This window comes from Pinus tabuliformis, chromosome 6 (assembly GCF_031772625.1).
Source record: "Pinus tabuliformis cultivar Carrire ecotype Pingquan chromosome 6, CPIR1, whole genome shotgun sequence".
Taxonomy (NCBI): domain Eukaryota; kingdom Viridiplantae; phylum Streptophyta; class Pinopsida; order Pinales; family Pinaceae; genus Pinus; species Pinus tabuliformis.
Window position 1 is genome coordinate 746,717,496 of NC_142292.1, and position 27,078 is coordinate 746,744,573.

General features: G+C 40.1%; 1 protein-coding gene across 4 annotated transcripts in view; it reads left to right on the plus strand.

The window, feature by feature from the left end:
- The first annotated feature begins 271 nt into the window (after positions 1-271).
- EMB25 (DEAD/DEAH box helicase) overlaps positions 272-27,078 on the plus strand; it is a 404,169-nt gene continuing 377,362 nt past the window's right edge. For all 4 annotated transcript variants that reach the window (XM_089421275.1, XM_089421277.1, XM_089421280.1 and 1 more), the window contains exon 1: positions 272-859. In XM_089421275.1, coding sequence (XP_089277401.1) covers positions 332-859 — 528 coding nt within the window. In that variant the 5' untranslated portion in view covers positions 272-331. The remainder of the gene's footprint in view (positions 860-27,078) is intronic.

The window sequence follows — 27,078 nt, forward strand, 5'->3', positions numbered from 1 at the left end:
CTATCCCCATGATTAAATATCAATTTTAAAATAATAATATATAGCATTATTAAATATGAATTTTAAAATAATAACATATACCATTATTAAATATTAATTATAAGATAATAAATAAATTATAGGAATTTGAATTTTCCTTATTAATTATAAGATAATAAATAAATTATAGGAATTTGAATTTTCCTTTTTATTCCAAAAAAAAAAGAGGTCGGATAATGCAAATATATATATATTTTTTGCGGCTGTGAATTCATTTTCAACCTTTATAAAACCCGCCAAAATCCGCCGGTCTCGCTCGAACTAAAGTCCTCCACGAAAACACTCCATAGCAATGGTAGCTCTTGCATTTGGAGTTCTATATCATCTTCATCACAGGCCCAGACCAAATAAGCTTTCCATCTGCCCAAATTTATTCAAGGCCAACAAGTTTCTCATCCACTACGGCAAATTCGGCTTTAATCTGCACAGCAAAGATTCAGAGGCCGCCACAGCTGGAAGGACGAACAGCGGCGGGATTCCTTCCACTGTTCTGGAAAACTCGGACAGATTAATTTCACATCAGCAAGATTCAGCCGATGACGAAGACGACGATGATTTTGCTGCAGAAGAATACGAGGAGGTCGAAGCATTCTATGACGACGACGACGACGATGTTGAGGAGGATGATTTATCTGGTAAGGAAATCAACGGTGCCGAAGGTGATAATTTTGAAGACCCCCAGGTTCGAACTCGAGACGTCGGGAAAGAAAGGTGGGAACGAGTTGAAGAGCTCTGTGCTAAAGTCAGAGAGAATAGCAGCTTTAACATTACGGCCAGACATTTGGCTTCGCTCTATGACTTCCCTCTTGATAAATTTCAGGTACTAATCGCATTTATTTTTTTCACGACTTCGCAATATATTTTCATTAGGCGTTTCCCTTATATTTTGAAAATACGGAAGAATATCATATCATGTGCGTAACTGTGAATGCACGTGTTACTAATCATTGCACCACAACGGCGGAAACAGTGGCCGTAGACACAACAGCAATCTTCAAAAACTTGTAAATCTTGTATTGCTGGGTAGCATAAGTTGTTCTCTTTTATAATTATGACTTTTAGCAAAGAGTTATTTATAAATGGGAAATTTTTAAGTAACAGAGAGAAATGTAATTTCATACAGAGGGAAATTACATACCGCCCAACATACCCGCAGGGCATTAGAGGTCTTCAAGGCTGCTTTTACCAGCAATTAAAACTTGAAGCACTATTCCTTTATTTCTACTAGTCATATCAATGTTGCAGCAAGTTGTACTGAAAGAGGAAATGCGTACGGCGTTAGAAAAAGCCAGATATGATAGGATACTGCTGAGAAACACAGACAAAAATTTCAGATTACTATCAATGAACGAGAAGCCTAAAAGAGCGTCAATATGACTTTCGTCACTCTCTCGACTATCTTGTATCATAAACATCTTCTACATAACCGTCACTACTATCTAGTATCATAGTATGATACTATGTAAACTTCTAGCATGAGGGGTTAGCTTACATTTGAAGGACAGAGTAGGAAACCAGACTGCTACAGCAGTTAAATACTCACAATATTACCATGCAATAATACACAATAGAATCTAACAATAGAGCTGCGGTTTTCTAATTTGAATTCATTGAATTACTCGAGGATAGACAATTAAATAGACCAAAAAACTCATCGAGAATCCTGTAGAAAGATAGTTAAAACGATAATGATGGCTATGCTAATTTTAGCTTATACATGTATTCTAATTGTTCCTAAATTTAGACTCTACTAGAAACCGCATGATAATAGGAAGCAATTAACATATTCCAACATATTTGTAGATGCTATAAAAGTGCATAGAGGTCACAATATCAAATCCCATGGAGTCTCTTGGGGTTACCAGTGGATATATGGATTTGTGGTATCTATTGTCCCCCATATTGATGTTGATTTTCTAGTGCAATCAAGACTAGTATAGTTTTTCAAAATTGATAAGTATTTCTAATGATACAATCAATCTTCTTTTAACATTCCAATCATTAAGCAACTATACATGAAAAACTTCAACCATTCACTTTCTTCAACAGGGCAATAGAGATCACAGTAAACAGTAGAACAAGAGACACCAAAAAATAGTCTCACAGCCAAGGCAAACCCACAAGGGGAAAACCCAACCAATCTTTCCTTATGAGGGAGAAATTATGTTCATCAATAGTACATAAGAATATTCCAATAAGACTCCAAACTTTCTAACCTCAATAAATGCAAGTCAAATATAGTCAAAGCAGAGAGACAAAAGTCAATGCTGGTAAAAAACACTGTCTGCAAAAGAGGGCCAAATTTCGGCCTGTGGTGGGTCAGAACAGAGGGCTGAAATTCAGTCAAGATAACAAGCAACAAACCAATCAAGATGTTAGTCAAAGGCCTTAGTGAAACCCTGCGGTCAACCCAAGTCAACAAGCAAGAAACAGGACAAAATTTCGGTCAAATAAAGCCAATGAACCTTTGCAATGTTCGGCCTCCAAAGACAGTCAAAACTTTGGTCAAACAGATGCAATCTAGCCCAAGTCAATGCAAGTCAAACAGAAGAATATATGTTTGTCAATGCATAACATAAGCCTCCTTTGACTCCTTCGCATGTGTGGATGTACCCCTGCAATTTTCAGATCGAATTATGTGTGACGATGCTGCCAAAATGAACTCTAACTAAGTCATATTTATATGTGGTTTAGGAGGTCACAGGTGGCTTTTCCACATGTGGGGTCGAATTGATGTACTTTAGTTCGACTTGGTCAAACTTGAAAATATGAATTTTCTCCATCAATTTTCCAATGAAAATACCGACCATAGCTACCAAATTTTCAACACTCCCTCTTAGCTAGGGAGGTACTTTTCATTCTCTCTCAAGATCAATCTTCCCGACCAATCCATAGGTCTCATGACCCACAACCTAAGGGAGAGATCACAAGTACAAGTCTCTCTCTCTGTGAAGATCAATCTCCCCGATCAATCCATAGGTCTCACGACCTACAACTCAAGGGAGAGATCACCAGTCTCATCATAAGGAAAGATACATAACATCCAACACATCCCGTAAGCCACAATCCTATGGCAATTAATGAGGCCAGACCAATCATATGCACAGGGTACATCTCTTCGACCACATACAAGGTCTCACTGTCCATGACCTAAGGGGGGAATCCCTATCTCAATCCCTAACTATATAGTCTCATGGTAAATGACCTAAGAGAGAGAACTCGAGATCAATATCCCCGACCAATTCATAGGTCTTGTTGTCGCCTAAAATGTACACCTAGATGTGGGAAAAGTTTCCAACTCCACAAGGTATAGTCTCTATGGCGCAACGCTTAGAGTAGGGGTTGTCACCTATTCCCTACTTGCTTCGTTTATGCTCTCTCCTAGGAAAGCTATGGGGGGTAGTCCCTAATGGATGGAAAACTTGTTGAAACAACAAGTCCAGGAGATCTAAGGCAAGGCAATTACCTCTTTATATCTTGAATTTAGATTAGATAGCAAGTAAGATTATTATTGAGCAATGTTGATGTCAATGATGGATCAAATTGAATCGATATAACACTTAATGAGATGAAAAGTGAAATATTAGTGCCTTAATAACAAATCTCAAGTGAAATTACAATACTTGCAAAAGAAAGTGATGGCTCAAGCTACAATATAGGCAATGCTGCAAGACAAGGTTAGTACAAGAGATCAAGCAATTAGAGATATGAGCAATTATAGATAAACTTGCAAGAGAAATAAAACTTGTATTTCAAGTAAAGATGATGTTCAAGAGACAATAAGCTTGAAAATGATAAGTGTAACAATTTAGAACTTGCAAGAAATAGAATAGCTCACAATTCCAATCACAATAATCAATTGAAATGCAAAATGAGGATCTATCTATGTGAGGTGCAAGATCTCGGTTAATTTTAAGTTTTATGCCTAAACTAAGGTGAAGGCCTTCTCCTCAATTATCAAAACTTGTCTTAGAACAAGATTGTTGGGAGAAGTGTTGGGGAAGGAGGCTAAATCCTCATTAACGATATCTACCCAGGGCTTTTAGCAATTCGAGTACCTCCGATCCTACAAGGGACTCGACCATAAGAGAACTATAAGGTCACTCATTTTAACCGTTGTTTAAGGGTCAAACTTCTCAAATTGAATGATGAAGAAGGTTGTCCTAAACTTTCTATCAACCAAGCTTATGCTTGGAGGTAAATTTTAAAAATGCAAGTCTAAATCTAGGATGCAAATGCAAATGCTTCAATGAGATTCAATTGTAACAAGATGCTTCAATAAAGGAAATGCCAATCCACTTATAATCAAGATTTATGATGAACACTTAAAGCACAAGATTATTAGCTTACAACAATGATTCAATGAAGCAAATTCAAGATTACTCAATGAAACAATAATTAGATCTAGATGTTTAGAAACAATAGCTCAAATGCCTTTAGTTTATAGTGCTTATTAAGATGCTCTTCACTTATATTGTATTATGAACGTTTTAAAACAAGTGAGAATTTTGTGATAAAAGAAGAAGTGATAGCAAATGAGATTTCTAACAAGAAGATAATAGAAAGACTCTAAGTGAGTCTAAGACATATGATTCCTCAAATTGCAAATAGATCAAATAGTCAATTAAGTGACAAGACCAATTAGAAATGCAACTCAAAAGATTATATCTAATTTATGATTACAATGAAACTCTAATTTATCAAATGAGAGCAAGAAAGAGGTTAGTTAAACAAATTCAAAGAGAAGCTAAGCTAAGAAGATGAGAGATCCTCCCTTTTAAATAAGGAGGGGGATACCAAGAGATTGAATCCCAAGCTCCCTTCAAGAACAATATCACTTTTATTTTTACTATTACAATGAAGAAGAAACCCTTTAAACAGTGAGAAGGGCTCTTCAAATCTCGAGGAGATTTACGAAAATGAGTAGATCTCTACAACAATCAATCCCTCCTCAAGCTCCAATGAGTCAATGAAGAAGTTACAAGTCAATAGATGACGAAAACTTCAATGGAAAATAACTTGCTCAAAGCCTCTAAAATCCATGGCCTTGATGAATATGTCCTCAAGAGTTCACGGCCTTGCAAGGAGAAAGGCTAGAAATTTAAATAAACTTTATATGAAATATTTGCAAATTTTTTAAGCCTTTAACCTCATAAAATTTCAATAACCCTTCAATGAACGTACTTCAGATTGGAGAAGGCTTGTGGCCTTCCTCAAGCTCTCAGCTAGGAGAAAGAGGACTCCAAAAGGCTTGCAACTTTCCTCCAAAAATAGTCTCAAAGGATCAGCCCCAAAAGGCTGACCCCTAGCCAAAAGTTTGATGGAAAAACCCTTCAAAATATAACGATTTCCTCCTGCAAAAATACAAGGGTTAGTCACTTTAATATTTGAAGCAAAATAAAGCCCTGAGGGGCTTGCGACTATGCCAAAAATGAGCCAAAAGGTCAGCGACTAGCCAAAACAATTACAAATAAAATCCTTGAGCCCAAAATTTATATATCTGATGTGCAAAAATTAGAACCCAAGTCAATGCAAGAGAAAAATTTGAGAAAAAAACAATTCAAAAATTATTTACAAAAGATTTGAATAGAAACCCTTGCAAATAAATTCGATTATGGTGTGAGGAAGGGTCTCAAACCCTTGTGGTTGCCTTAATTTTTTTTGCAATGAAATTCCACACCACAAAAATTCGAATTCTTCCTTTTGTGAGGCTCAGATATGGACTATATGCCCGCGACTTTGAAGAGAGAGGGTTTAAACTTTAGATGACTCTCAAAAATTGATTCTTTGCACTGAAACCCTAGTTGCTAGGTTAGGTGAGGGTATAGTGTTATTTTTTTTTTATTCCTCTTTGATTCGTTGTGCTAATCCACCTGCAAACAAATTCAAAATGGAACCCTTGTCCCTCTCTTTAGATCTGCAAAACAAATGCTAAAGAAAGCCCAAAAGACATACAAAATATACAAAAATATAGATACTCGGGTTAGATCTATACAAGGGTTAGTAAATCTTCACAAAATATTCACAATTACAAATCTATGAAAATACAAGCTTTACACTAGCTGATCTATTCGATATAAGGCACAAATAAATAGAGATAAATAAGTGAGATAAATAATTTTAGATGAGCAATAGCCAAGAAATCCTGCAAAGTAAATCGTTAGATAAGCCTTTAAACCAAACAAAGCGGGCTCTTCAATCTCTGTCTTGGGAGTTGGCTGGTCCAACGCCCAAGATCTGAATCACTGATGATCTCTACACACTTAAAATTGAATTGTTAGATCACAAGGGGTTAAATAACACAATAAACCAAAATATCTAGAGACACTTGCTAGATCAATTAAATTTAAATATTTCTCTAGCCCAAGAACTAATGCAAGATACTTGTGCGAATAATCCACAACTCGCTAGTGAAATAACAATTACTGAATTCAAACCCAATAGAGCATTAAGCACAATATTAAGAAAGAATTTACCATAGAAAATAGAAGAGGAACACCACCATGAATTGACCCCAAAGACTTCTCTATTATTCCAGGAGAAATATTATAGACCAACTAAGATTGACTCAAAGCTCAATTACAATTTTTTTCATGTCTACAATGAGAAGCAAGAGATTCCTTATATAGAAAATATGTGAGGATGATACCCCTCCAGGTGGAAAAAAGGCTAGTTGACTTGATTTGTGTCTTGATCCTTCCAGAAAAATTTCAAACCCTTGATGCTACTGCACAGATCCATAGAAAAATTCAATTTCCTTGACTGCTGAGCTGCATGGACCATCTATTGACTCTGGAGTGTTTTTGGACCACTAGAATATCTTCAAAAATATTTTTCTTGAAATTTTCTCCTTCAAAATAATTTCTTGGACCAATAACTTCAATTTTCCCTTGAGAAATTATTTTTCTGGCCCAACTGATTTTTTTGTGGGACTTTTTCTGTCTTGGAAATGGGAATTTTCTTAATTTTCAACTTGATCACTTTTTTAGAAAGTGCACATTCCCTTTTTAATTATTTTTCCACTTTGAGAGAATTTTATTTTCTCTCATTTTAATTTTTTGACCAATTTTTGGCTAATTATTTTGCCATTTCTTTGACAATAAAAATAATGACTTTAGACGGTTATAAACATATATTTCTACCCACAAAGTGTGTCTAGATAGAAAGTTTAGGAGTTGAGGTGTAATTTAAGTACTCATACCCCCTACAACTTCTAGAGGCAACACTTTTTACATCTTTACATCAAATATTACATAAAAATCCCATGTAGAAGGGGAATTTTGACATTAAAAATTTGACCTCTAGACACAACCAAATTTTGCGGCGCTTTACAGATGATCTAGTATGGTAATTTACATAGACTCTATACAATAGGACTCACCTAAGACTCTGTTAATTTTAGGTATGTTCTATGCTTAGAGCAATTTATTTCAATTTTCACAGTTAGCTCAATATCTTTTCCAGATTAGCAATCACATCAACATTCAAGTAAACTGCAGATAGAACATAAACATAAATCGCAGAAGACAAGCCAAGACAAGAGGAGACAAGATGTGGCTCTAGCCAGGGACAAACCCCAATGTGGGGAAACCCTTGATCAATTCTTCTTATATGTTCTTCAATAGTTCAGCAGAGAGAGAGAGATAGTACGTTTACAATAGAAGTCAACACTTTGACTTATCTAGATAAGAACATAGATCATCTCTAAGAAGATGATACATGAGATCAGTTAAAGACATGATGCTTCAACTGATTCTCCAAGGTGACTCCTTCACCTATCGTTGCGCTGCATTTCGTCATCCTGCTGCACCTCACCGCGCTGCACCATGCTGCACCCGGCAGTTTCGGCAGTTTTGGCAGTTCCTGGCAGTTTTGGCAGTTCCCAATAGTTCTGACAGTTTCTGGCAGTTTCGGCAGTTCCCGTAGTTCCGACAGTTCCGACAATTCCAGCAATTCCGACAATTCCCGATAGTTTTGACAGTTTCGGCTTTTCTCGACAGTTCCGGCAATTCTCGATAGTTCCGACAATTTCGGCTATTCCCGGCAGTTCTGGATTCTGCCCTCTGCTTCATCTTTCCTGGCTGTTCCGACAGTTCTTGGGAGTTCCGACTATTCCCGACAGTTCCGGCTTTTCTCAGCAATTCCGATAGTTCCGGCAATTTCGACAATTTCGGCAATTCCAGCTGTTATAGGCAGTTCCGGCAGTTTCGGCAATTCCGATTATTCCCAATAATTTCGGCTTCTATCCTCTGCGTCAGCTTTCCTGCCTGTTCCGACAGTTCCCGGTAGTTTTGACAATTCCGACAATTTCGGCTGTTCCCGACAGTTTCGGTAGTTTTGGCAGTTCCGGCAATTCCGACAATTTCGACGATTCTTGGTAGTTTAGGTAGTTTCAGCAGTTTCGGCTTTTCCTAGCAGTTCCCGGCAGTTCCGACAATTCCAGCTATTCTCGGCAGTTCCCGACAGTTTCGGCTTCTGCCCTTTGCGTCAACTTTCCTGGCTGTTTCGACAGTTCTTGGCAGTTCTGGCTATTCCCGGCAGTTTTGGCTTTTCTCGGCAATTCTGGCAGTTCTGACAATTCCAACAGTTTCGACAATTCCAGCAGTTCTGGTAGTTCTGGCTTTTCTCGGCAGTTCCGACAGTTCCCGGCAGTTCCGGCTTCTTCCCTCTGGATTAGGGCAGCGTTATCCATTAGGATCTCTCCTCCTACTAAAACCCAAAGACAATTAGAGAGGAAGAGATCCCAAGTGTGTTGAAATGACTTGAAGTCCACCTCTATTTATACTAAAACGTTGAGCACAAGTGGGGTTTATTTGGTTGCTAGCCGACCTTGACGACTTGTCCCATAACACAAATAAATTCATATCTCCATGAATACTTATCGGAATCGGATGATCTTTAGATCAATCCTACACCTCTCGATGAGAGGGATCCAAGAAAAATATCAGCTTGCATTAATAAGATGACCCACATGGAGTTTGGCCCTAGTTGCCAATTTTAACACTCCCTCTCAACTAGGGAGAACCCCATCCGCTGATCCATATGTCCGACTGTACTATCTCTGCCATTAGTGCCCTGCACTGCTCTGCTCTGCTGATCTCTGCTTCGCTCTGCTATGCCCTACTCTACTGAACCATGAAGAAGAAGAATTGATCGAGAATGTCTCATACCATTCTTTACTGACCCGAAGTTAGTTTCATCTGAAGGGAGTGTGTCACATCACTCTTACTGGCCCGAAGTCAGTTTTATTGATCCCAAATCAATGTCACAAGAGAGTGTCTCAAACCATTCATACTAATCCCGGATCAATGGAGGTCATCCTAGCATAGGGAGTATGGTAGATACATCGATGCGTCCATCGATAGTACTACTATGGTCCCTAACCCCATTTCCCTGCTCATTGATAAGATGAGAGGTACTTCCCATGAGTCCCAGACTGCATGGGTAGGATGCCTTGATAGGAGAACTAATCATCTTGTCCACAGGAGGATGAATCATCCTGCCCCACAGTCGCCACGGGAGAACTAATCATCCCGGCCCATAGGAGAACTAATCATCCTATTTCACAGTTGCCGTGGGAGAACTAATCACCCAGGCCCACAGGAGAGCTAATCATCCTGTTCCACAGTTGCCATGAGAGAACTAATCATCCTGGCCCACAAGAGAACTAATCATCTTGTTCCATAGTCGCCACGGGAGAACTAATCATCCTAGCCCATAGGAGAACTAATCATCCTGTTCCACAGTTGCCACGGGAGAACTAATCATCCTGTTTCATAGTTGCCACGGGAGAACTAATCATCCCGACCCACAGGAGAACTAATCATCCCGTTCCACAGTTGCCACAGGAGAACTAATCATCCTGGCCCATAGGAGGACTAATCATCCTGTTCCACAGTCGCCATGGAGTATCACAGGGGAAGGTTGAACCTGTCATCTTGTACATAGCACACCACCAGGGGAGGGTGAGCCGCCTTGTGGTCGTATGTTGCTCCAGTAAGTACCCCAAGCCCCCCCAGAGCTCAATGCATGCAACATGCAGGACCCTTATAAGAAGGTCTCTCAACGATTCCAAGTCGTTCGGGAAAGTCACAGATTTGACCTTTCCTCGGGGCTTTGACAAAATGTCTGCGACCTGTACATCAGTCTCAATGCGATGGAGCCTCCTTGCTTATCAACTTATCATATCCCAAATAAGGTAGTATCTGATGTCTATCTGTTGGAGCAATCATCAAATACGGGATTCCTCAATAATCGAATCCCCCTTCTGGTTGTCATAGAGAATTACAGTGGTATTCATCATGTGTACAAACAACTCACTTAAGAGCTTCTGCAATCATGTAGCTTCACACGAGATCATATTCATAGCTATGTATTCGGTCTCGGCGGCGCTTATAGCAACCGACTTCTGCTTCCTGCTCATCCATGATATCGAAGCAGGATCTTAAGAGAACCAACACTTTGAAGTGCTCTAGTGATCCTCCACACTGCCCCCCCGGTCAACATTCGAATAATCATGCAGTTTCATATTTCCGAGAGTGTATCTCAATCCATGAGAGATTGTGCCCTGAAGATATCTCAGAAGATTCTTGGCACCAATCTAGTGAGGCTCAACCAAATATGAGCTCACCATGCTAATTGCAAAACATATGTCTGGACGGAAGTTCACCAAGAACATCAACACAAATGAGTTTATGAAACTCAGAGGCATTTCCCAAATCTGGTCCGACATCACTACCATATAACTTCTGAAAGTTAAGATCCTCGAGGTATTCACAGGCTTGCAGTTTATCATTCCACATCCGAAATCCAGCTCCCTCTTACTTCTGCAAATGAGAGGGTCTGCACTTGTCAAAAATAGGTCGTCCTCGTAAGATGTCGGTATGAGAAGTCTATCATCCACAGACGACAACCTTCGGGTAATGGTTTGGATCGATTTCACTTCTAGTGAATCTCAGCTTCATCAGAAAACTATCAATCCTCTCATACTACGCCCGGGGTGTTTTGCTTCAAGCCATAAAGGGCTTTCTTCCACTTGTATACATGAGATTCCCAATCATGAATCTCAAACTCCTCGGGTTGTTCCAAACCTGTGGAACTGCTGCATGAGGGGAATGATCCTCTTATAAGATTTTCCTTCGGTACATCTCAGACATGTACCTTCATGCTCTTCTTGAATTCAAGCATCCCTATCACCATCTGACTCACATCAGGTAGGGCCCTAAAGGTAGACCTCCGGTGTTATAGATGCGATATGTCAATTGACATGATTCCCAATGGACCATCCTGCAACTTGATACAAATTGCCAACCCTGAACCCATGAGAAAAAGCATCTTTGAAAATTCTATTTTTTAACACGTACCTTTCCATCGATGAATGCCACCCTAAAACCTTTGAATTCCATTTCCAAGATGGACACCAGGTTCTTCTTGTGATTAGGTACATAAAAGAGATTCTTGTAAATGAATAGAGTTACCCTCATTCAATTGAGGGGTAACATTCCCTACACCCTTTCCGGGATAGGTGGCATCAACTCCAAGTATAATCCCACATTTGTTTCCGTCTCTACCAAATTCGAGAGAGCACCCTTCTATCCAATGAGGTGCCTTGAAGCACTACGATCAATAAGCCAAATCCCCAAAGAATTTGAAGGAGAGGGCCAATACAAGATAACGCTTCTTTATCTTATTAGAAACAACATTTGATTCTTCATACCTGGGGTTCCTTGCTTTCTCTGAAGAGTCGGTTGTTTCCTTGATGACCTGCATTACCTGTCATTCCTCTGATCATTGAAGATGTCCCTGGAATGATTGTTATCATCATCAAGTGATGTGTCCCTACCTCAGACACTCCTTCGCATAATGGCTGAACTTATTACAACCAAGGCATCTGCCTTTCCTTCCACCCTTAGATCCAGACTTCCCATTGAAGTGATCTTTAGGTAGGCCATCTGAAACTTTTACTACGCCATTTTGATAATATTCTCTGCTTCGACTTCACCCTTGGTGAATTTGAAGAGGGATGAGGAATCCACTGATCCTTTTTTCCTTTCCCCACTGTCTTCGGTGATTGCTCTTTCACTCTTGCTTGGGCATTGTCTTCACCTCTGCTCTGATACCATGTTAATTTTAGGTATGTTCTATGCTTAGAGCAATTTATTTCAATTTTCACAGTTAGCTCCGTATCTTTTCCAGATTAGCAATCACATTAGCATTAAAGTAAACTGCAGATAGAACATAAACATAGATCGCAGAAGACAAGTCAAGGCAAGAGGACACAAGATGTGGTGCTAGCTAGGGACAAACCCCAATGTGGGGAAACCCTTGATAGTACGTTCAGTAGAGAGAGAGAGATAGTACGTTTACAACAGAAGTCAACACTTTGACTTATCTAGATAAGAACATAGATCATCTCTAAGAAGATGATACATGAGATCAGTTGAAGACATCTTGCTTCAACTGATTCTCCAAGGTGATTCCTTCACCTATCGTTGCGCCGCATTTCGTCATCTTGCTACACGTCGCCGCGCTGCACCATGCTGCACCCGACAGTTCTAGCAGTTCTCGGCAATTTCGGTAGTTCTTGGTAGTTTCGGCAGTTCCCAGCAGTTTCCGGCAGTTCTGGAAGTTTCCGGTAGTTCCGACAGTTCCTGGCAGTTCCCGCAGTTCTGGCAATTCTAGCAATTCTCGACAGTTTTGGCAGTTCCGGCTTTTCCCAACAGTTCCGGCAGTTCCCGACAATTCCGGCTATTCCCTGCAGTTTCGGCTTTTGCCCTCTGCGTCATCTTTCCCGGCTGTTCCGACAGTTCTTGGCAGTTCCGACTATTCTTGGCAGTTCCAACAGTTCCGGCTTTTCCCGACAATTCCGGCAGTTCCGCAATTTCGGTAATTCCATCAATTCCAGCTGTTCCTGGCAGTTCCGGCAGTTCCGGCTATTCTCGACAATTTCAGCTCCTGCCCTCTGTGTTATCTTTCTCGCCTGTTCTGGCAGTTTTGGCAATTCTGGCAATTTTGGCTATTCCCGACAGTTCTGGCAGTTCTGGCGATTCCGGCAATTTCGGCAGTTCCGGATTTTCTCGGCAGTTCTAGGCAGTTCCAACAATTCCGACTATTTCCAGCAGTTCCTGGTAGTTTCAGCTTCTGCCCTCTGCGTCAACTTTCCTGGCAGTTCCGATAGTTCTTGGCAGTTCTGACTATGCCCGACAGTTTCGACTATTCCCGACAGTTTCGACAATTTCGGCAGTTCCGACAATTCCAACAGTTTCGGTAGTTCCAGCTTTTCTCGGCAGTTCTCGGCAGTTCTCGACAATTTTGGCTTCTTCCCTCTGGATTAGGGCAATGTTATCTCTTAGGATCTCTCCTCCTACTAAAACCCAAAGACAAGTAGAGAGGAATAGATCCCAAGTGTGTTGAAACTTGAAATGACTTGAAGTCCACCTCTATTTATACTAAAACGTTGAGCAAAAGTGGGGTTTATTTGGTTGTTGGCCGACCTTGATGAATTGTCCCATAACACAAATAAATTCATATCTCCATGAATACTTATCGGAATCAGATGATCTTTAGATCAATCCTACACCTCTCGATGAGAGAGATCTAAGACAAAATATCAGTTTGCATTAATAAGATGACCCAAATGGAGTTTGGCCCTAGTTGCCAATTTTAACAGACACCCTTTGAATAATGGCTTCCATTCCTTGGGGAATGCCTTCAAAGTAGTCCTCACTAGCTCTGACTCTGGAATGTTATCTCCAATGGCAGCTAGCTCTTCACGAACTTGAGAAAGTCTCGTTAGATATGGAGCCACACCTTCGCCATCCAACATCTTGGTGCTCTTCAACTTCTCTTTCAGTACCAATAACCAATTCTTGTTCTTATTCTGGAACAAGTCATGAAAAGCCTTCCACATCTCTCATGCAATGTTCTTCCTGGTTCGATGAGGTATCAAGTGATCTTTGACACCATATAGGATGATGAGCTTAGCCTTATGTGAAAATTCCTTGAACTACAACAACTGGATATTTTTCTCCTAACTTAACAATTTATTTGTCTTCTGTAATTATTATTACGACAAATAACGAATAATTCACATTGCAATTCTTCACCAATAAAAACATGCCGCGGAAATAAAAATTACAGAATTGAGAAATAGATGCACACACAATAAAAATGATACCGTTATTTTTGGACAAAATTTTGCGGAAAACCCACGAAGGGAAAACCAGTGGAACAGATGAGGGTTTTATTATTATGCAACAATTTGAGAAGATAATTGCAACTAATTGCTCAACTGGCAAACCTTCGACAATTTACAGGCAAAATATGTTGAAATATGTAACTAGGTTCGGTCTTCATAATGACATATGTAATCATGATTTTATGTATTTGATGTAAGGAGAAAAAGAAATTTATTATTGTCATTCTTGAGGCATGGGTTTCATGCTCAAGGTAAATTTATTTATAGTTCAAGCACCCATTGAGTGCTTCTAGGGCTTGTCATTGAGTCAACAAGTTAATTGAGTCATTGTCATGTATGGAAGACCCTTTTGGGCATATTGTATCATGTCAAGAAAATTATTGTAAGTCATAAAATGTGTCAAAGACCCTCCAAGACCTTGTCAAACAAGCAACAACAAGTCGGCCTTCAAGAAAGAACAAGTCGGCTTACAAGGTGACAAGTCAGCCTCATGAAAGGGCTATTCGACCTGCTAGAGAGACTATATATAAGAGAGCTCAACTTCATTTGGAAAGGCATCCAATCAAGCAACAAGAAGTTCGATCAAGGAAGATAAGAAGACAAGAAAGAAGCCTCATCACCTAACGAAGAGAAGAAGAGAGAAAGCGAAGTTTTTGGACTGTCTTTGGGCTATTATCCTTCACACATGCGAGAAAATTAGGGCACCTATTGCAGCAACTAGACCGAATTGTAGACTTGCTAAGGGAAGTCAAGTTAGGGCATCAATAGGTATACTTTGCAAGCCAAATTCTATAAGAAAGAACCAAGTCAAGCGAAGGAGAAGGAAGGAAGAAATCACCATCTTTTCACACGTGCAAGGGCTAGGGTTTCTCCAATAGTGAAAGTTGCAAAAGAAATTGCTCGGATCGAAGTTGCAAAAGAAACCACTGGGGTCGAAGTTGCTGGAAGAAAAGCTCATCAAGAAGAAAGGTTGACTTGGTCTTGGAGGGGTCTTTGACAAGGGTCTTAGGTCTTAGAATTCGTCATTTGAAGTTTTATAAGAAGAGGAGTTCTTGCAGGTTTTCCTCTCAAGAGGAGAGGTTTTGGCCCTGGCTTATAGCCTACATCTTGTGTCCTCTTGTGTCACTGTTCTTCATTGTTTGGTAGCTGTTTGATGATAGAAAACACAATAATAATCGAATTGAAGAAGAAGCTAATCGAGTTAAGTAAAAGGACAACATAAGAAGTTATCAAAGTAAGACAAATTGCCTAATCTCGTTGCCCCTAGATTTCTCAACAAAATATGCAGGATGCACTTTGTCTCCCTCTGCAATCAAACTAGTCTCTTTCTAGCCACTCACACATCCTCTAGGCTATTCACACCTTTGCCTAGAATGCACACTGGTGTCTCTGGATAAACTTGCACAACCCCTGTAACTCTTCCAGGCGAGTAGTATTGCCTCTCGCTGCCTTTGGAAATGACTTTCTCTGCCTCTGGGATACTGATCTTGCCTTCAACGACTGAAACAAACCTCTTCCGGCTACTCGTACTAGGGTTTTTGGCTGACTCGCACTGCGCAAATCAACCTTCTCTGTAGACAATTTGGTCTCCTCTTTTCCTGCTTTCGGGACACAGGAAAATTGAGGAAAATAACCTTCAGATCTGTTCTGCTCCCTTTCTCTGTGATGCTCTTCCCTGGCTCGAATTGCACTTTCACTGAATACTGCGAACTGGGGAATTCAAACTGCCTTGCTCACAAACTGTCCCTTCTCGAATCCCTTTGATCTGCTCTTATAATCTGTCGTTGGAGCATCAACGACCAAGATCTAGTCATGATCGATGACTTAGATCATCTTAGACTCCATCAAGTCACTTTTCTAGAAGTCTCTAGGGTAAAATTGATTTCTCAATTAATACCCATTAATTAATCAATTTTCCTAAGTTAGACTTAGGAACTTTTTAAATTATTGATCAATTAATTTAATTGAGAGGTTTCTAAGTGTTCTCTCGAAATCTTTTTTGGGTTTTGGAGATATCGTGTTTGTTAGCCTCTCTGACACCTTAGAGACTAGAACCCCTGTCCAATGCTACCATATCCATAAAAAACTAACACCTTCACATCCAATTCCTTAGGATCTATTGGTTTTTGAATCTCCTTGTCGACAAACTCCCATATCTTGTTCACCAATAAGACTAGCTTGATCCTTTCCTTCCAAGGACTATAGTTGGAGAACCCTTCCAACCTATCCTCATACCTCAGACTAGTGACCAACTTCGCCATGCTACTAGTTCTTCAACAACAAGGCAACCAACTCCCTCTTGAACTGTTTGCTGTGCACACTCTAATTCAACTGTCCCTTCAAAGTAGCTTTGATACCATGTTGGATTTTCCTAGTACTTCAGAATGAGGTCTACGTCTAATCACGATCACAAACACACTAAGATACTCACAACTTCAAGCACTTTGCACAAAGGAAATGTAATAGCAATGAATCAACAAAATACACAATATTTTCGCAGACCCAAAACTTGTTTATTACAACTTTAATACAACAAACATAGGGCTTCCATACTAGGGACCATGGCCCTTACAATTAGCCCTGATACAAGGAATAACTAGGGCTTGAGGTCAACAACTTATGATCCTCAATCTGCCCACACAACAAGAACAAATACAATGACTTACTTGTTGTAGGTGACCAATACTTACAATGCTTTCTGTCCTCTTGATCTTGGTGTACCTTACAGGTCCTTTGCCACCCTTTCTCACAGAGATCTTGCTGCTCCAATGTCTCTGCACTCAGCTGCTCACAAGGGTCTCTTTCCTTCATATTCACTTGCACAATCAGCTCAACATACTCTACTTTTCACTGTGATCATGCCTCTTCAAGTCACTATATATTAGCTTCAACCAATAGCCTTCTCATAGTGATTTTCCTTCCTTCAAATCACTGTATGACAGCCCTAACCAATCAGCCTTCTCACAGTGGTTTAGCCCTTCCAAACCACTGTATAATTAGCCCAACAAACCCAACAACTCACAGTGGGTAGGCTCCTTCCAAACCATTGTCTAACAGTGTTAATTTTAGTTAACAATGGTATGTTCTATGCTTAGCACAATTACTTCAATGTTCCTTTAGCAGCCCAATGACAACTTCCAATTTAGATTTCTAATAGCAATCACATTAACGATTAATCACATTGACAGTAAAAGTAGATTGAACATAAAACAATATGCAGAAGACAAGCTAAGAGAGGAGAACACCAGATTTGGCTGATGCCAGGGAAAAACCCCAGGATGGGGAAAATCCTTTGATCAAGTCTTCTTAATATTATATCAAATGTTCAACAGAGAGGGAGAGTACAAAAGTCAAATTGACTTGCCAAATTCAAAGTAAATACAACCCTGTCAAAATCTGCAGTCAACTGCAGTTAAATCGGCCCTAACCAGAAAGTCAAAGATGGTCAAAGCAGAAATAGGATGTCCTCAAAACAGCTTAGTCTTCCATAGTCAAATTCGGCTTGATCAAGAGGTCAAAATCAGCCCAAAACAGTGACAAAGTTTAGGACAGATTTTGGGCTGATTTTGACCTCTTGATGCATGGTTTTCAACAACTTGATCTAAGATCAACACTGACATTTGTCAATGGAGAGTGGTAAGGTCTTGTGACTCACTCTTGATCAATTCTTCTTCATTATTCATATAAGTGTTCAGCAGAGCGGAGATGAGATGAGACACAAAGATGGTACATGACGACAGGATGGCATGATGATCAATGATTGGCAGGTGGAATTCTCCCTAGTTGAGAGGGAGTGTTAAAATTGGCAACTAGGGCCAAATTCCACCTTAAGACAGCTCATTTGATGGAGATGATGATTGCATTAAATTCCTCTTTTTCGAGAGGACAAAAATTGATATAAAGATCATCTCATTTGGACAAGCAGAAGTGTGATTTTGAATTTATGCCCACACATGTGCAAATTGTCAAGGTCGGCCACATCATCATGTAGGCTCAGAAAGCCCAATGGATGCATCACTTCACCCTCAACGACTTGTATAAATACAAGTGACCTTTCACCTCAATTGACATCTTCATCACTCACACATTCTCTCTCCTTCTCTCATTGGTTCGTACTACATTCGGCATTATCTCTCTCTGACACATGTGGATCGAGGAGAACGAATTTGAGAGCTAAATTGCAAGGTGGAAAATCTCAGAAAATTATGCAGTTTGACCTTCCAAGGAGAGTTTGACTTCGATCTTTTGGGAGATTATATGTTTGCGCATGCCGCATCTTTTGGCACAAGAATCGAGGTGATCTGAGCACTTTGACCGCAGACCAAATTGTAGGTTGGCCTCAGATTTTAGGACAGCAGTTTGACCAAGTTTGACCACATTCCTTCATGGCATGTTACAGGAAGAAGTATATGTTGGACAACCACAGGGATTTGAAGTGGAACATCGAAGAACACATGTTTGCAGGTTGAAGAAGGCATTGTATGGTTTGAAGCAATCTCCCCGAGCTTGGGATGCACGCATTGACAGTTAATGAAGCTGGGATTCACAAGAAGCAATGTCGATCCCAACCTCTACTTCAAGGTAGTCCAGCCATTGATTTTGGTTTTATATGTTGACGACCTATTCTTGATAGGTAGTGAGCCTTTGAGGATTGAGTGTAAAAGGGAGTTAGCCTCTGAATTCGAGATGAAATACCTTGGACTCATGCACTATTTTCTAGGTCTTGAGGTATGGCAAAGGCCCGGTGAGATTTTCCTTTCACAGGGAAAATACGTTGTGAAGCTGCTGGAAAGATTTGGAATGACTGAATGCAAATCCATGGCTACATTGATGGAAATGAACTTCAAGAAGTTATGTGGAGAAGCTGCAGGACCTGATTTGGCAAATCCATCCGAGTATAGACAACTGATTGGGGCTCTAATGTTCCTTGTGAACACCCGTCCAGACATATGATATGCAGTAAACACATTGAGTCAATTCATGACCGAGCCCCTCCATGCACATTGGATCGCTGCCAAACACGTATTGAGATATTTGCATGGGTTGATCACACTTGGTCTGAGATATTCTGTTGGAGATGTTCAACTTCATGGATACACTGATGCTGACTAGGCAGGAAATGTTATCGACAGAAAGAGTACATTTGGATGTTGCTTTAGCCTTGGATATGCCATGATATCCTGGATGAGCAGGAAACAAAAGTCTGTAGCATTGAGCACCGTCGAAGCAGAATACATTGCTGCTAGCTGCGAAGCAGTTTGGTTGAGGAAGCTCTTTGGAGAGCTATTTGAGCAGGTCCTAGACACTACAGTGATATATTGCGACAACAAGAGTGGGATCCGTCTGGCAGAGAATCCCGTGTTTCATGACAAGTCCAAGCACATTGAGATTCAATATCACTTTATTCGAGACATGGTGCAAAGAGGAGCTGTTAGACTCCATCACATTTCAACAGATGAGCAGATTGCATATATTCTCACCAAGGCATTACTGAAAGGAAAGTTCTTGGTCTTCAGAGAGTAGCTTGGATTGATGGACATAGCCCCTCCGGATAAGGGGCAGCATTGATCGAGGACATTGAGCCAACTCTTCCCACCTTGCTTGAGCTCCCACAGTGAGGAATTGAGATAGAGGGCTCTTGGAGTTGAGGGAACTCTGGACAATAGCGTATGACCCCTATTTGTTACCCATGGGGTTAGAGATGCTACTCCCCTATCTTCATACGGTTGGAGAATGCTGCTCCCTTGTCTGGTCTTTGCAGAGTATACCCCAGTTGGCATCATATCCACATGTAGGGCTTGTTGGGAATACCGTTCCTCGTTTGGTCAACGAGTTGAGAGTGTACTTGGGGTGTACAACCCAAGTCGATTATGATGTAGGTTTTCTACCATATGACTACTGAGGGTCATTGATGGGATGATCGATAGGCAATAGGATTGGGTTGGGACTTGTTCCCCTTTTGAGATTCTAGGTTGAGAATGACCTCCCCGATGAGATCCTAGGGTCAAAGATGTGCTCCCTTGTATGATTAAGTTATCCTATTGCTCGGTATGGGTGGAAGCTATTTCTCCCCGATTCTTCTTCTTTTAGATCCGAGAAAGTTTCAGCAGATAGAGTTGAGCAGAGACAACCAAAGCATGACGACAACATGACAGGATGATGTGATGATCAACTGACAGATATTGGCAGGTGGAATTCTTCCTAGTTGAGAGGGAGTGTTAATTTTTGCAACTAGGGTCAAATTCCACCTTGGACAGCTCAGATGACCGAGATGATGATTGCATTAAATTCCTCTTTTTGAGAGGACCAAAATCGACCTAAAGATCACCCTATTTGGTCAAGTAGAAGTTGATTTTTGAATTATTTTATTCATTCATGTATAATGGAATGGGTCGGCCTTAAGCACATGTGAAATTGGTTAGGTTGGCCTCAACCCCAAGTGGACCCTCATGAAAACCTATAAATAGAAGCGACCTCAACCTCATTTCTACACATTGATCAAGCCATCTTCTAATGTTATCTTTTGTCTTGGTTTTCACAGGTCTGATGATTGAAGTTTGTGCAAGAGTCCGAAATCTCAGGGCTGAAGCTCGCACGGATCTAGGGTTTTCTGTTTCTTGGACGCTGGCACGTAACTAGGTATTTTCGTCCCCGGATGTTGGCACACAGTGGTTCTAAGAGTGTCCAGGAAGCCTTAGATGCTAGCACAGAAGCCTAAGGGAGCATCCAAGGTTTCAAAAGCATATGTAAAGGTGTTGGTCCTCGGACACACACATAAAGTGGTCTAGGGTGCATCTGAGTAGTTCCAGATGCTCGCACAGAGGCCTGAAGGGAGTTTCCAGGGTTTCAAAGGCAGATCATACAGTATTAGTCCCCGTACACTCGCACAAAGTGGACAAGGGAGCGTCCAAGCAGTCCCAGACGCACACACAATAACTAGAAGAGAAGGTCTAAGGGTTTGAAGTGGATTTGAGTAATTTAGAGTGTCCGAGTAGACACAGACGCCCTCACACAGTGGTTGAGGGAGCATCCAGGGAGTTTCATACGCTTGCAGTCAGTCCTTCTAAGAGCGTCCTAGATTCTGATATAGGGTTTGACAGTTGTCTTCAGTTGACTTAAGTGATCTGATGGATCAAAGGTTTCTCTTTGTTGTTCTGTAGATCTATAAATCTCCGCTGCAAATTTATGTATTGGGATCATTGTACTCTCTGCTGAAAACTTTTTATGACAATCTATTAAAGAAGAAGATTTGAAAGGGTTTCCCCCTTGTGGGGTCTTTCCTTGGTCTTGGACCAATTTGCTGTCTCTTATGGTTGTGATATTGTCTTCTTTGTCATTACATATATTGTTCTATCTTTAGTTACAGTTTATGATTGGTTACATTGCTAATGTTTGGATGCATTGTTAATGAAGAAGTAAATTGGGCTAAAGTAATTCATACAACATAGAACAATCTGAAAAATTAACGTGCTCTTCCTTGCTTAGGTCAAGCTCATCATTGGTTGCTAAACTCCCTCCTCTTGACATAACCTGGGTTCACTTGGTCCCGTGTGGTTCCATATCTTATCAAAATCAACTCTTCAAAAACCACTTGGGAAACCAAGTTCCACTAGGATTTTAGGGTTTAGGAAGCTCCATTGCAAGTCACGTTCCCTAAGCCAATCCCTCAAATCCCTATTCCCCTATCCTAGAGACCCTTGCACCTTGCTTAAGAAGCAAGTAAGTCTCAGACAAGAATTTCTACTAGAAGCTCGCCTCTTGTGGATCTCTTGATTTTCTTGAGTAGGGGTCTCTCTCTAGCATCCATTTGGTCCCTCCTTATCCCTTCAAGCAAGTCATCATGGATAATTTGTTTACCCCGTGTCATTTTACTGATTTTCTCCATGATATGTCGAAAGAGCTATTCATAAATTGCCTTTGTTCTCGGGTGGTGATTCAGTCACTGTTAGAAAGAATCTATGCAGGGTTACTCATACAATAATCAAATATTGTAGTTCTCCCCAATATAAACATGAAGATGTCAAAATGCATCTATTTGCCTTTTCTTTAGAGGGTGATGCTTTGAAGATTCTTTCGCTTCTTTACAAGACACCATCAATGCTTTTACAGATAGATATGGTGATCAAGGTAGCTCGCCTTGTGCCCCTAACATTATGCAACAGAATGAGAGTGATCTTGGATTTCAGAGATCTGTGGCTTGAATCTTTTGAATCATTGACCGGAGAATCCACAGTTTTATCATTTTTGAACCAACGTTTCAAATCCCAAATGGGATCCATCTTCAGGATGAGAGAATGATGATGACAGAAGAACAGCGGAGAAATAATAAATAGTGATGAGGATAAAACATTTTAGAATAACAAACTTGTCGACTGAATTAATAATTTTTATTTTTTATTTTTATTTTTATTTTTTTTTAATGAGAGTGATCTTGTAAAGGATCCAGCGGTCCATGAAAGATTTCAAGACAATTCTCCATATCAAAATGTGCCATCTACTTGTACCGTTGCAAGACGAATCCATGATAGTGGAAAAGCAGGAACAAGTTATCAAGTCATTGTTGACAATGAAAGGGAGAATGATAAGCATCTTATAGAAGAACTAAAGAAGTTGGATACAGACATGCAGTTGGATAGAGACATGCAGTTCAGTCAAATGCAGCTGGTAAAAAATATGGAGCTTAGTCAAGAAAAGTTGATAGCTGATTATGCCAAGGATATGAGAACTTTGTATGCCTAGCTGGAAAAACGTGATAAGGAGATGGAAATCATGAAAATTAAACACTTTGATCACGTAGCCACCGTTGTAGTAAAGTGTGCTCAGAATATGGAGGTTGCTATAAACCCACGTCCTTCTGCAAACCTTTATATACCCGCATTCTCTGTCAGCTTGCTGCCATAGAAACTTGCCCACCTGCAGTGCTCCGTTCTTTGCGTGCTGCCTGTCTGCACATCTCCATCCCTCTTGCCCTGCGGAATCTGCTGTCCACGCATCTTTCCTCACCTGAGCTTCCTGCATATCTCACCATCTCCCTGCGGCTTAGTCCAGCTCTTTGGTCCCCATCGCAGCCTCCTCACGAGTCACCATTGCCATATCCACGCCCCCTCAAGCTCCATCTCCTGCCCTCTACTGCAACCCGTGGCTTTCTTTTCCTCTCGTCCCACATCGCTGCCTTCGAGCTCTCCTCATCCGCCGTCGGACCTAAAACAACAAACAACAGACACATTCGTTTTCTTTTTATTGTTATGTGTGTTGTTTGGTTACGTTAGGTTTTACTTTTTATTTAATTTAGTTTTAGGTTTGTATATGGTTAGGGTTATAATGTATATATATTTTAGTTTCATTTGAAATGTGTTTAGATTTAATCTTTTTATTTTGGTTAAGTTTTAATTTTGATTTTTATTGTTTCAAATTCATTTTTCGAATTGTGGTTTTATTTTGATTTTTTTTGTTTTGTTTTGATTTGGTAAAAAAAAGAATTATGATTTTTTGGTTTTGAGTTTTTGATTTCCAACTTATTTTTAGATTTGATTTTTTTTTTGAATTTATTTATTTTCATTAAGAAATCTAAAAACATCATAAAAATTAAAAATTCTAAAATTTTTAAAAAATCTAAGAAGTTCAAAAAAATCTAAAACATTTAAAAAATCTAAAAAATTTCTTTCGTAACAAAGGAATTAAATTAAAGTGATTTGCGTTTTTACATTAAATATTTTAATGTGGCCTATGGCCCATTAAAATCTTAAAATTTAACCCTTTGATTCAGCTTGACTTATTTATTTATCACATTGAAGTTATTGCCTAAGGAATAATTAAAATTTAAATTTGAAGTTCCTTAGTGTTATTTGGTGATTAAATGCATTTTTGATATTTCTCTATTGTCAAGTGCGATAAACGTTTTAAATCATATTGACTGTTGGAGAAAGTTAATTAAATCTAGATCTGGGCCATTAAGTGAAATTTTATTTTAAATCTAGAATCTCTTGCATATTGTAGTTTTGGGCATTTACATTAATTGTTCATGATCGTCAATTTGCTACATCTATACGTTTTTTTCTGGATGACTTGTTATTATTTAGTCTATGGTTAATTCCAATTAAAGGCACTGGTCTGTAGTCATTTTTATCTTGTGATCGTGTCTTATTTTAATCTATCTATCTCAATTGACCGAGAATCGCTTTAGATTCATCAAGTTGTCCATCATTAAAATCTCTTAGAGCCCGTGTTCCACAGGCTTTCTCATCCATTTACCTTAGGGACTACCCCCCTTGACTTGCCTAGGAAAGAGTCTAAACAGAGTAAGGATTACGAGTGACAACCCTTACTTTGAGCGTTGTCGTGCTGCCTAGACACTTTATGCGACAAGATTCCCATCGGTGAAAGTCCGTAAAGAGTAGGAAGCTTTAGCTGTGGTGACAATGGGCCTTAGCTTCATTGTTGCTCTTGACCTAGCAAGTGCCCCTTTTAGGACCCCTACTAGTTTGAGCGGTAATATTTTGGTGCTGTTGCCGGGGAGGAAGAAGGTCTACCTCCATAGTGAATCATTGGGGAATTGATTCATTGACGAAAATTCAAGTATTCCTCTGGCGACTCCACTCATTCTTAAAACCCCTAGTTTACTTGAAAGTGACAACATTCCTCCCAAAACTAGGGCTGCTACAAAAAGGAAGAAGGAAAGAGCCCCATCGCCTGCTGGGACCGCTCTTCTCCCTGAATTTGAAGAGGTCAGTGACCCTTCCCCAAAGATGGCATCTAGTTCTAACGCTGACCCAAAACAAGACCAACCTAAGATGATCAAAAGTGAAAGACACTTGGTTAGTGTCTTTGCCCCTTTGAAATTGAGTGATGATCCCAAACCATTACTTGAAAAGTATAACCAATACGTTCAAAGGGGATGCTACTTGGAGTGTTCGTGACTTTGTTGAAGAATTCTATTGACACATGTCCCCTAGGATGATCTTAGATGAAGATAGGCTCATGATGAATTTTGCTCTATCACTTGAAGGACAAGCAAGAGAATGGTACCTTGGTCTTCCCCCGACATGCATAGAAGACTTTGATGACTTCGAGGACCTGTTCATGAAGAGATGGTTATGCAATGCCCAAGGAACCTTTAACATTGAAAAATTCTATCAAATAACTAGGGGAAGGGAAGACATTCGGGAATTCATTCAAAAATTTGATAGGGTAGTCAAGGATATCTCCGATCATTTGAAACCCTCCGAAGATAATGTCTTTGACCAATTCATAAAAGCTGTGGGTGGCCACTTGACCTATATGCATTAAGGGACAAGAAACCTTCCATATTGGCTGAAGCCAAAGAGATAGCAATTGAAGTTGAGGAAAACTTACGAATCTCGAAAGTGGATGTCACTGACCACCCTAGAGCTAAAACCGAGGTCAAGAAGGAGAAATCTAAAGATCAACACGAAGAAACCCTCTTGGCCATCCTTAAGAAAATGGAGAAGTTTAGTGAAGAAGTCAACTCACGTGACAGGGTTATCATGAATAAAATCACTGCCTTGGAAAGGGCCCAAAAATCTAGTTATATTCCAAAAGGAAAACCCTTTCCCAAAAAGCAAAATGAAGAGGATAAGTCGAGCTCATCTCAAATCCCAAACACTTTGGCTCCAACTAACGCAGTTGAGCAAGACTCGTCTTCCGAAGATGAGGGAAGTGAAGAGGGGGAAGTGATGATGAAGAAATAGATGAGCAAGCTAACCTTGTGGAATCTGACATTTTCAACATTTTGCTGGGAGGCTCGTACACACACCCTCCCATTAGTGAGGTCACCCTTAAGGAAGAAAAGGAAGAATCCATTCTTAATGCTGATAGCAAGGGAAGGTTCAAAGGGGTCCAATATTCACGAAAGGACAATAAAAAAGACCCCACAATCTCTAAGGATCCACCTAGAGAAAACTCATTGACCAAGCAAGCCCCTCCCAAGGGGTCTCTTTCTGAAATTCCTCCCAAAGCGGATCCCCCAACCAAAGCCAATCCAAAAAAAGATCCTCCAAAGAAAGAAAACATCAAGAAGAAATAGAAGCGAAAGGAGGCTAGGCTTGACATTGACGTAGGGGCTTCCATAGGGAAAATAACCATACCTGTTCCTTTGAAAGAGATTGCAAAACTTCCCGAACAACAACAACAAATCAAAAAGTCCCTAGGTATTCAAGAAGAAGAATTACCCGAAGACTTACAAAACATTCATATTCCTGATCAAAACCCTGGGTATGAACCATTTATGCTCACTTTGGCTATCAATGACCTCCTCTTACACAATTGTATGTTAGACTCGGGGGCTTCTGCAAACATCATGCCTTTAAAATTTATGAAGCAATTGGGTCTCAACATCACTTACCCATACAAAAAGGTATGTGGTTTTAACTCTAATCCTGTGGAGGTGGAAGGCCTCGTAAAAGAGCTAAAGGTCTCTTTGGCTAAGAACCCTGATATATCACTTCTCATGGATGTTGTGGTCATAGATGTCCCTGATGTATGGGGGATGCTCTTATCTAGGAAGTGGGGAGCCACAATTGGAGGCCATCTCCAAATGGACTTGTCATATGCTACTATCCCACAAATTGATGGTACCCCTTTTGTCCTCTATAGAGAGCCTACCTACCTTTCTCATGTGATCAAGCCTGGACCAATCCCATACTATGAAACACATGAAATCGAGAAGCCTTCTCCTATTCTCCCATCACAAGAGGTCCGCATTCTCAAACGACCAAATCACAAGACGAGCAAAAAGTGGAAGCCTAAAAGGGAATATAAGGTCAGGGACTTGGTCATGGTTGATAGAGACCCAATGCATGTCAAGATTCATGGAAAAGTTGGAG